The following is a 12,051-nucleotide window of genomic DNA, read 5'->3' on the forward strand; positions in this document are numbered from 1 at the left end:
TATTGGAAGACAAATGCTCTATCTATTGAGCCATTATGGCTTGATTTAAAGTATTAACACTCAACATACTGCAGTACTGGCTAAAGCACCACCTGTTGAGGAATAAGAGAAGTATTTTTGCCATCAGTGGATACTTTATCACCATTTTTTTTTTAAAAATATCTTTAACAAATACGGAAAAATTTGAGAATATACAGGTAAACAGGAGACTTGTCAGATATGATATCCATATACAATTTGACAGGGAATCAAAAACTAGCTCACAATTAAAACAATTCGAGTTAAGAGTGTTCACATTATCGAGGTTTGACTGCAGCTTATCTTTTTTTACCTGACTTTGGCAACAACTCAGTCGGAAAAAGCATAACATTATAAAGTATACTATTTATCTGAATGTAGAAAGAAAAATTTGTGAATTAATTTTTCAAAATGGATATTGTATCATTTAATAGAAAAAAGACACTTACTGACAATCCCATAGAGAATACTGCTAATAGAAGCTAAGAGGCCTAATGTAGTGACATCACCTAAAGAGGCAGCAATGGGAGTGGCAACATTATCAGGATTAATGTGCAATTTTCTCGATGAGAGAACAACACCAACAGTTATGAACCCTATAAACCAAAACATAATATAAATCTTTAATTTATTCAGATATAGAATTAAACATTTTCTTCCCATTAATTTTCGTAATTCTATAGCTTGTTCAAAAATTCTTTCTAAAAATATTTCAGGTAAGGAAAATATAGTTTCTTAAGTATTTACAACAAAATAAAACGCAGTGTGTAGTGCGTCTACCACTACAAAAATACAATTCCAATTCACTAGTATATAAGACATGTAAACTTGATTCTACACAAGGGGTACCTTTATATAGATGACGGTTGACATTGTCGATAACTACTTTCCCCACAGTGAGTAATTAAAAATATTTTTTATTAGGTAGACATTGTTGATATGACTCTTCCTACATTGCTGGCCCGGACGTGATGTGAACACCCCTACCTTGTCAGAAACTCCCACTTAGATTTGAACATGCCTACTTGGATGGATTGTCCACATTGAACAATTGACGCGCTATTTGTGACTGCGACATTATCCACCTCCTTGCGCTGTTCAGTCTCAATAACACACAATGTCGGCATGCACACACTCGACTGCTAACGGCAACACAGGAGCAACCCTCGATCGACCATGAACTAAATACACGATTAGCACTCAGTGATCTCTTAATACAGCTCTCACGATCAACACTCAAAAGTATAGTGATCTCTTAATACAGCTCTCCCGGCTTCGCATAAAACAGCAATGAATCAACTAGTGGCATTCGTTCATTGAATTCTATGACAGATATAATTCTAGTGAGGAAGTACTGTAGTGTGTCTACCACTACAAAAATACAATTCCAATTCACTAGTATATAAGACACATTAATTCGATTCTATATTGGTTTTCCTTTTCATAGATGAAAGTTGACATTGTCGATATGACTTTCCCCACGCAGCGGAATAAAGAATTAAACAAATCTTCAATTAATTAGGTTATGAGAAATAACTACTGAAACCATGTATAGGAATTAACCTGACTCTAACCCTGTTTTCCCAGATAAATTTCATTCAAAATTTAAAATTTCGTGATTACAAGCATTTGAAACAAGAAAAATTTTGTTTGTAAAGAGAAAAATATTTATGATTTAAAACAAAATGGAAAAAGAGAGAAATTACTCCAATGTAATTTGAAAAAGGATGGAACAAGGAAAACAAAAAACAAAAAAGGAGTTTTCTATTAAAAAAAAAAAAAAAAAAAAACACTATCTTACCTAAAACCAAACTCGCAATCGCAGCTGTGAGTAAACTGCTGGCACAAAGCAGAGTAGCATGATGCACATTGAAAGTGTTTTCTTGTACCACATCTACGACAATGGCAAAGATTGCAGCTAAGAAAGCAACTATTGTTGCCTGGCACTGAAAGAAAATTTAAAAAAAAAAAACCATTCAGATATTTTAGGTAACACAAACATCAAACTTTTATTCAAAATCCACGCTTATTTCTTGTTCTCTTTCTTTACCTTTCTATAAAATTCTGCTTCATGCACGACAGAAATAATTGTTAACTGTATACCAGCCATAAACAAGACTGCTACTTTAAACAGAACAGCGGTCAAAATGGTAAACAAGGTGGATAATCTTAACATAAAACCCTAATATTTTCAGAGTAAAATTTTTAAACAATTTGACAGATTTTAAAACAAAGAAAAATACTTTCAGTTGAAAGCCAAATAGCAAAGATGACATGAAAATATATTACCAGCAAAAAGTTCTAATGCACAATGAAATACTGAAACATATTAGTGGTTCTTTTTGGATCATCAGGGGTCTGTCTAGGGTATATATATATATTTTTAGAGGTACCTATTCTATTAAAATTTAGACATAATTCGTGAAAATTAAAAATTATATTAAAAAATCAACACAAAAATATGGTAAAGTAAGAAAATATTTTCAAAAATTGTCACTACAAATAAAAATCATTTATGTCTGGTAAATTTCTATATATTTTTCCTCATATATTCAAAAATAATTCTGCTATTATAAAGGCTTTAAAATTATATCCAAATTTAAAAATCCAAAAAAATCATTGTCCATAGTTAAATTTCAACTTGAATTTAATAAAAACATGCATTTAACAGTACTAGCACTAGAAGTTATTTTCATTATGAGAAAATTTTTGACTAGGTCATACAGAAAAAATTCTCAAGAGAAAAAAAGATTTCATAAAAAATAAAGGTCTGTTAGAATAAACTTACAATAAGTATTTCGTGAAACTACTGCTTTTTCTAAAGTTGAATTTGTGAGGGTACCGCTAAAAGGTAGTAAATTTACCTTGGATTTACCCAGTCATTAACTGATTTATGTGAATTTTCAACACTGCTTATTGCTTATAATGAATTTCTACATTTAATTGTTCATTTCTTTGAGTATTCTACGTCTTCCAGAAGTATTATCCAACACCTTAAATATTAACAGTTTTCCTAGTTTCAAAAAAGGGTGGCCATCTTGTTATACTTTACTAACAGCCTGTTTAGTTTATAGAACTTTTCTCTAACAGATCGTGTGATGTTCAGTTTTATGAAAAGCTTTCATTTTAAAGACATTAAAAAAGTTTGTTTGAAATTCATTGCTAATGGAATCCCCTGTGGCAGAATTTTTTCTGACTTTCTGCGACAAACCTAACTAGAACCAATATCTTTCTGCAAGATATTTTTATCGTTATAAATGTATGCGTAATGAATTTATAATAATAGATGAAATTCGTGTTTATAAAATAAGTCTACATGCATAGAATAAAACTGTGTAGATTTTTTTTTCTTAATTTCATAATATAAATATACATTTCTTAATAAGTTTAAATTGTTTAAGTATAAATTTGCATAATCTTCGATAATAACGAAAAGTTATAAATGTATAGATCTGCAGACAAAAATGCTTACTAGAGCATAAATAAAGATTACCCAGAACCTGTAATAAGATAGAACTTATAGAAATAGCTAAGAATGGACAAAAAGATTAAATTTATAAAACAAGAGATCTGAATTTGAAGTATCAGTTTAAAACAGTATCAAAATTAAATTATTAAAGCAGTTTAAAACAGTATGATTTAATGTTTCATTATAGTAGTTATATCAGGTACAGAAACAAATCAGGTGAAAAAATTAATATTGAAGTTGAGTAATCAAAATAATAAAATAGAATTGACTATAACCGAATTCTAAAAGCAAAAAAATTCAAGCAATGTTTGTTTCAATTTTTTCTACATCTAATTAATTGTATCAAATTAATTATAGATTAATTAGATTCGATTAATATTGTACTAACTTATTGAAAGATTTTTTTTTAAAATAGGAGGTAAATAAAACTTTTGTCGCGATCAGATTAAGTTCAGAACGAAAAAAAATACACAGCGCTTGTGATTTCGCACTGTATTATGTAAATATATAGCATTGATTCCACACGAAATATGCAGAAGTGGTTTCCGACTCAATATGCTCAAGTCTATTCAACATCTCGAAACGAAATAGTCTTTATCATTACTGAAACATCGGTATTAGAGCCATACTCATTGGATGTGATTTTTTTCATATGCGTATGGAAACCTGTTTGAAAGTGTTTCACCAGTAAATACTTTCCACCAATCTGGTTTTCATTCGCATGCCAAAAAATCGCAGATAGTGAGATATCTTTCAGGCTTTATTTCATTTATCGTTAGATTGCGAGTGTTTTTTCTTCTTTTTTTTTTTTCTTTATCGACGACTTAATTCAAAGGATATAGGCATTTTATCTTTAAAAATATACATATATACACATAGTTATTTTTTACTTTTTACCTTTTACTGCTTCTAACATTTCTTGATTTGTTGGAAATGCTGTCTCATCCTTACTATCGATATCGCTACTAGTAAGAATATTTTATTTGAATCTAGAACGTTTTTCTTCTTTTTTTCCCTTTCAATATTAGTAACGAGGGGAGCTTCTTTTCCTGTCGCTTTCCAGAAAAAAAATCTCTGACATCGCTAGATGTTGTCGCCTTCCATCTTATTTCTTCTTCGGAATGCCGCCTTGGAAAATCGGTTTTCAAATTCACAATTGCAACAAATAACCTTTTCGCCAGACATGATTTTTTTTTAAAAAAAATCTTTTTACGCATGAAATTTTCCACATAAGTGCAAAAAATATAAAATGCTCAGTTCTCATAAGAAAACACAAAGCAAATTACTGTGCCAGCGATAGAGGCCAAAGTTGGCAAATATCCATAAATAGCTTAATAAAGGGGAAAAACATTCTCCCATTTTTACCCAGTAACTGTTTGTGTTGGAGATTAACGGAGAATTACGAGCGCTTTCTCCTTCCGCGGTAAGCTAGAAAAAAAACTTTTTTAAACAATTCTGTAAGAAAATTTTATTTGCAGAACCATTATTTCTTCTGCAGAAATTTTTTGTTTCTGTAGAAAATGTTTTTTTTTTTTGTTTTGTTTTTTTGGTAAAACAGCTTCTGTTTCTGCAGAATCTTTTTTGAGAACTTTTGTTTGTGGCAAACCAAAAATTTTTATTTCCAAATAAAAAAAATCTTTCTGCAAGAACTCTGTCGCTTTCTGCAACAATGTCACTGTGTCGCCGTGTTTCTGCCACGGGAATGGAATCTAATGCAAAACGTTATATTTAAGTGCGAATAAAAATGAGAATTGAATCCTATATCTTGATATTTGGAATTAATGACATTTTCTAAATCATTCTTTACTTAGCGGCAGGAAATTAACCACAGTTATGTCCATTTCGATAACAATTCAAAAACTACTAATAGAAACACAGCCAATAATCCAAGTCCAAAAACAATTTTAATAGGTTTTGATTTCTTTTCTTCGTGTACCTATTTAATTTCAGGAAATTTTAAATTAAGGAAGTTATTGTCAAATCTGAGAGTCGACATGTACTACAAGGTATCCGCTACGTTTTAGATTTTCCCATCCATGACTAATCCCAAGAATTTTACCATTTGCATCCGACAAAAACAACAATTGATTTAAAAAAGCATTATAATAATTTCAATTGAAATGATACGTTTAACCAAAACTGCATCTTCATATTTATAGATTTTAAATTTAAAAAACAGAGTAAAGAAAGAGTTGAAGCTATAAAATAGCTGGGGGAAAAAATTCAAAAGCAAATAAATTTTTCCCTTTTTTTCAGCAGAATTATATTCTAAAGATACTTTTCTTGTTCATTGGAAAGGAAAGAAATACTCCTGATTTTTCTGTTCTCATATCAGAATTAAAAAAATTCGCCAATGACTGGCTTGCTTTAGCCAGACTGTTAAATTGATAAAATAAATTAATTAAATTTTGAAATCAAAGAAGTTTAAAAAGATATATTTCCTCTAGAAATGATTTTTTTTCTTTCATTTTTTGAAAGAACACCATAATTTTTATAGAACACTATAAAAACACTTCATACTTTAATAAAATATGACTGTGAGTGGAGATTTTCTTACAAATTCAGATAATCGGAACACCATAAAATTAGGGGGGTAATTTCCATTTTAAAAATTAGATTTTTCGGCAACCTAAATCCATGACTTTCCAGGTGTGCAGATACTATTAGTATTTAGTTGAATTACTACTAACTTAAATTCTTAATTTACTAAAAACTTCATGTATTAGCACTACAACACCACTATAAATTTTAATATCTACATCAGCTTACCTGGACAAGGGCCATGTTGCCGTACGTCATCTTCCATTGTTCTCTAAGACTGTCCAGCTGCCCTAAATTTGCCTATAAATAAAAAAGATGCAATCTAATTATATGTATTTTGTAAATGAAATACAAAAGTAAAAACAAATATATTTTATAACAACTTTAATTTTTTCTTCTCTAAACTAGAGCTAGAATTTGAAATATCCTCAAATAATGTAAGAGAATTTTACAGATATAATAAGGAAATACTATTTAATAACTGTATTTATCATTTACAAACTAACTTTTAAAAAAATGAAGATAAAATTTGTTTTATTATGACATGAATTATTAGCATAGAATTTTTAAATACTACAAAAATTATTTTTTGGTTTGTATGGTTTAGTTGTTAATGCAGTATTAGAACTATACGAACTGGCAGTGATCAACAATCTCTGATCCTTTTATTTTCTGGAAAACATTTCAACAGAAAATTATTACATCATTCAAACAACTATTTAAGTTATACTTTTTTTTTAAAGTCAGCTTAAATTTTAAATATAGCTTGCCTAAGATTAAAAAAAAAAATTAAAAAAAATTGCAGATAATTTTTAGAGACTAGTATTGTTAAAAAATTCAATTCAAACAACAATAAAAATTTCCTACTAACAGAAAAATGTTAGAAAAAAAAAGAATAACTATTTCAATGAAAAAATTATAGCTTATATATATCTAATGGTGGCAGTCGTGTGAGGAGAACAAACAGGCACAAGATTTTAAAAAGAGCAAATTAATTTTATTTAATCATTATATGATAATAGAAACGAGAGAGAGAGAGAGTGACACAAAATAGTTGTGCTCCTCAATAAAAGTTAGGGAAAATCCAAAAAAAATCCATAAAATGTCTCATTTTAGATAAAACTTAGTAATTGTAATTGGTTTAATGAAAAGGTCGCGCGATTTCCACAAAGAGAAAATTTCCTACTTTTAATTAATGCATACTTGAACCAAAAATAGATTAAAAGACAGGATTAGAATTTAAAAGTGTGAGAAAGCGTTTCATTTTGAATAATAAATTAAGAAAAGGATTTACAGAAAAGGAATAACATAGAAAGATTAATTAAAGCTTTTTATGTTACACATATATATAACAAAAAAAAGCTAGTACAAGTTCATTTGAAAGATATTTTTGAAAAAAAGCATGCACACTGGAGTTTTATACCAAATATATTTTAAAGATTTTTTAAAAAGAACAAACTTTTTTTCCCCTGTGGCAGAATTTTTTCGAGCTATCTGCGACAAAACTCTCTACCAAAACTATCATTCTGCAAGATACTTTTAATAATAAAAATGTATGTTACTAATTTAAATTAACAAAAACACTTTGTTTACAAAAAAACTATAGATAATTTTTTTCCATTCAACATATAATTTTTATTCTAATATTACCTATAGGTGACATTTTCACATTTTGTTGGGAGAGGGGGGACATAGAAATTATTTCCTTCGCCTTTTGTAAATAAAAAAAAAAATTTCAAAAATTAAATCCGTAGTAGTGCATGTCGAAAAAAAAGATAGACGACAAAATCACGCGAATCGGACACCTCAAATGCGTGTTTCGTTTCTTGATTAGGCTGTTGTATAAAAATAATATCCTATAAAAAATATTGGATATAAAAACTAGGGAGAAATCAATAGCAATAACTGAAAAAATTCGACCGAATTAATGCCTTTAAAATAAATACTCAAATCAGGGTTCATACAGAGATCAGAAAAAGAGATCCAAGGAGTCCAAAATTTTAAGGACTTACTAAAAATTTAAAAAATTTGTGTGAAAGATAACTAGGCAGTTTTTTTTTTTTTTTAAAATTAAAAAGCAGTTATTATAAAGAACTTTCAAAATTTTATATTTTGCACAAGATATTTATTTTTAGCCCTTTTGAAATAAATTTTGACTTTGTCAAACTTCATCAAGAAAAATAAAGTTATAATTTCACACATAAATACATTTTTCAGCTTCAAATATTTTAATAAATCTTGTTGGAGTGCATAAGTACATATGTTAGGTACATAAGATTAACATAAAAACCTTCCAATCTTATATTTTTAAATTTGAATACATAAGAAAATCTAAAGACAACAACAACAACAAAAATAATTTTTTAAGTTTGCTTGTTACATGTAAAATTAAAATTATTTGCTGCTATTTTTTTTCTTCTAACTCTTGCAATTCAATTTTTTTTAAAAAAGTTTTTCTTAAGCTATTATATTTTGACAGCTAAGTCATATCATTTAGTTTCCCTGCTTGGACAGCAGATTCATCAGCGAACTTAGAAAGTTCATCGATGCGACGCAATAATCTAAGGAGTTTCTAAGGACTAATTTGAAATCTAAGTAGTTCCAAGTACTCCTTGGAGACTTTTTTTTTTTACAAGGAGTTTCTAAGGAGTATAAGGAGTTTGTACGCACCCTGCAAATACATTATTCGAATTTTCCATGTTCTTTATCGGGATATTTAAAATCCACGTGAAAATAAATATCAATAACTGAAAATACAATTGTAAAAATACATTAATCTAGTATACTATCGGCGTATATTGAGCGCATAAAAAAGTGATTATCTAAATGCATGATTAAAATATAACAGGTAAATTCTTTTTTTTACTTTTCAAAAGAAAAATCTTTCTGCAAGAATTTTGTAACGTTCTGCGACAATGTTGCCGTTTGGCTGCAATTCTGCCACAGGGTTTTTTTTCTTTGATTTAATACCTTACTTCCCCATATCTTTTTTAATCTACTATTCCCGAATAATAAGATTATAAGATTTATCATAGCATAAATATATTTAAAATATTTACAGGTTCTATGAAAATAATTCTTGCATATATGAAGCCCTGGGGCAGAATTGTTTCGAGCTAACTGCGACAAAACTCTCGAGCACTATTATCGTTCTGCGAAGATACTTTTAATAATAACGAACGTATATGCTACTAATAAAAAATATCAAAAGCACAGTGTTGATAATTTTTTATTCTAATATTATGGGTGATATTCTCACATTTTGTTGGGGGGTGGAGAGAAAGAGAGAGAGGGAATGCACAAAGTATTTCCCTCTTTGCAGTTTGTAAATAATCACAATAAAAAATATAATTAAAAATCATGAAATCCGTAGTAGTAATTGTCGAGAAAAAGATTGACTACGAAATCGCACGAAAAGGATTTGTCAAATGCATGTTTCGTTTGGAGATTAGATTGCTGCAACAAATAATATTGTATAAAAAATATCGGATCAAAAAACTATGGAGAAATCAATAGCAATAACTTGCAACAATTCGATGAAATTATTGTCTTAAAAAGTAAATACTCAAATGCATGATTTGAATTTTCCACATTGCTTGGAATGTATTGGGATATTCAAAATCCATGTGAAAATCAATATCATTAATTGCCGAAAATGCAATCAAAACATTACATTGATTTACGATACTATCCGCGTAATTTGAGAGAGCCAAAATGATTATCTAAATGAAAGGAAGGGTATCTGCTACATTTTAGACTTTCAAATTCATGACTTTTCATGACCAATTCCAAGAATTTTTCATGACTTAACGAAGTTACTATTTTCTCCGACAAAAACGCAACAATAAATTTAAAAAAGCATTATAATAACATTAATTGAAATGAAAGGTATAACCAAAACTGTTATACTTTGCATCTTCATACTCATAGATTTTAAATTTAAAAAACAGAGCAAAGAAAGAGTTGAAATAATAATATAGCTGAAAAAAATACAAAAGCAAATAATTTTTTTCCCTTTTTTTCTGCAGAATCATATTCTAAAGATACTTTTCTTGTTCATTAGAAAGGAAAGAAATACACCTGATTTCGGAATTAAAAAAAATCGCCAATGACTAGTTTGCTTCAACTCGAATTTTACATTTATAAAATTTAAAAAAATAATAACAATTCTTAAATCACAAAAGTTTAAAAGATAATTTGCTCTATAAATGATGTTTCTTCTTTCAGTTTTTGAAAAAACACTATAATTTTTGAAGAACATGATAAAATCATTTTATATTCTAATAAAATATGACTGAGTGGTGATTTTGTTAGGAATTCAGATATTTGGAACAGGAAGAAATTGGGGGGACGGGATTTCCTTTTAAAAATTATATTTTTCAGAGATCTAAACCCATGACTTTCCATGATTTTTTTTAAAAAAAAATAGTAAAAATCATGACATTTCAGGACAAATTTTTCTCAATACTGAAATTAAAGACTTTCCAGGTGAGCGGATACCCTGTGCATTATTCAATATTACGTGTAAATTTCTGTAGAAAAGAATTTTTTGTTAACTTTTCAGAAGAAAAATCTTTCGGCAAGAGCTCTGTAACGTTCTGCGACAATGTGGCCGCGATTCTGCCACAGGGATATGAAGTAAACTTTAACTGTAAATATTGAAAAAGAAATCAAAGCATGTAAAAAATATTTATTTAAAAATGCATGTAGTACACTTGCCTGAGTGGAGATTCTAGCAGCGAGAGTCATCTCAAGATTTCCTTTTAATCCCAACAGAGCAGGCACAAGGATGAACAGCTGTGTTACATTTTCAAACACTGGCCACGTCTAAACAAATAAATATAACACAGATTATTCAGATGTTGAGTAAAATTAAATAAATAAGTAATTTGCATACCAGCCAACATTGGAGAACTTACTAGCAACACTTTTTAGACTACAAGTAGAAGTCAAAAAGAGAAATTCAAAATTGGGAATATAAGCACTTAGATTTAACTAAGTAAAAAATATGTATATAAATCGTAATCTAAAAATTATTGGTTTCACACCATTATTTATAAATACTTAAACTAGTAACACTCACACATACTGCAGTGCTGGCTAAACCACCATCTGTTGAGGGATAAGAGAAGTATTTTTTTCATCAGATATTTTATCACCAAAAAAAAATTTTTTTTTTTTTAAATTTCTTCAACAAATACAGAGAAATTTGGGAATATAACGGGTAAACAGGAGATAGTCATAAAATACAAGAGTCTTCAATAAAAAAACAGGAGACTTGGCAGGTACGCACATGAAGACATACTGTCGACAACTTTCCCTCAATGTACCAATTTTAATATTGCAATACATTGTCCAAAAATATTGATAAAATACATCAGGTGCTTTAGTCAATGCTTTCTTCACCCAAATAAAATTTATCAGCAAGCACAATATCTTAACTGCCAACATGGATAGGAAAAAATAAAGAAAGTTTTACAAAATATAAATTTACACATTAGGGAATTTTAGGGATTTTTTTATAGTCATCAAAACAGAAAAAACTGCAATATTTTTCCATTATGATCAATATTAAATGAACTTGAAATATTATGTATTATGTTTATTCATAACTTTGAAAAATAATAGGCATTTAATTCATCAAAAAGATAGTTAAGATTTTTCAATTGATTTAAAAAGACAATTCTGAAAAAAAAAAAAAAAAAAAAAAAACACCAGTTTAGAACAAAAGAAGTTTTAAACTGATTTCTAGATATATCAAATATATACCTTTCTTTAAAAAAAAATGTAAATTTAAATGTTTATTTTCCAAAAATTTTAAAAAAACTTTTTTTTTTTTGAAGAAAAAAATTTATCCTCAGAGAATGTCTCTTAGCGTGCCTTCATTTACTTTTATTAATAAATAATAATTTACGCCTTCATATATTATCATTAAAAAATAATATTTAGATTAATGAGTGAAAATTACTTCTCAAAATACTACATAAAATAGCATAAAATAGTAACTTCAAAATTATTGAGGA

At 28.4% G+C, this 12,051-nt stretch overlaps 1 protein-coding gene across 2 annotated transcripts in view; it reads right to left on the reverse strand.

Moving 5' to 3' along the window:
• The window catches only part of LOC107448975 (solute carrier family 41 member 1), a 41,638-nt gene that overhangs the window by 19,281 nt on the left and 10,306 nt on the right, over positions 1-12,051 (reverse strand). For both annotated transcript variants that reach the window (XM_043038822.3, XM_043038823.3), the window contains exons 4-7: positions 10,748-10,855; positions 6,257-6,328; positions 1,820-1,964; positions 468-614 (exon numbers count right to left, since the gene is read on the reverse strand). In XM_043038822.3, coding sequence (XP_042894756.1) covers positions 468-614; positions 1,820-1,964; positions 6,257-6,328; positions 10,748-10,855 — 472 coding nt within the window. The remainder of the gene's footprint in view (positions 1-467; positions 615-1,819; positions 1,965-6,256; positions 6,329-10,747; positions 10,856-12,051) is intronic.

The sequence above is a fragment of the Parasteatoda tepidariorum genome, chromosome 9, assembly GCF_982258835.1.
Source record: "Parasteatoda tepidariorum strain Cologne lab strain chromosome 9, Ptep-v5.0, whole genome shotgun sequence".
Taxonomy (NCBI): domain Eukaryota; kingdom Metazoa; phylum Arthropoda; class Arachnida; order Araneae; family Theridiidae; genus Parasteatoda; species Parasteatoda tepidariorum.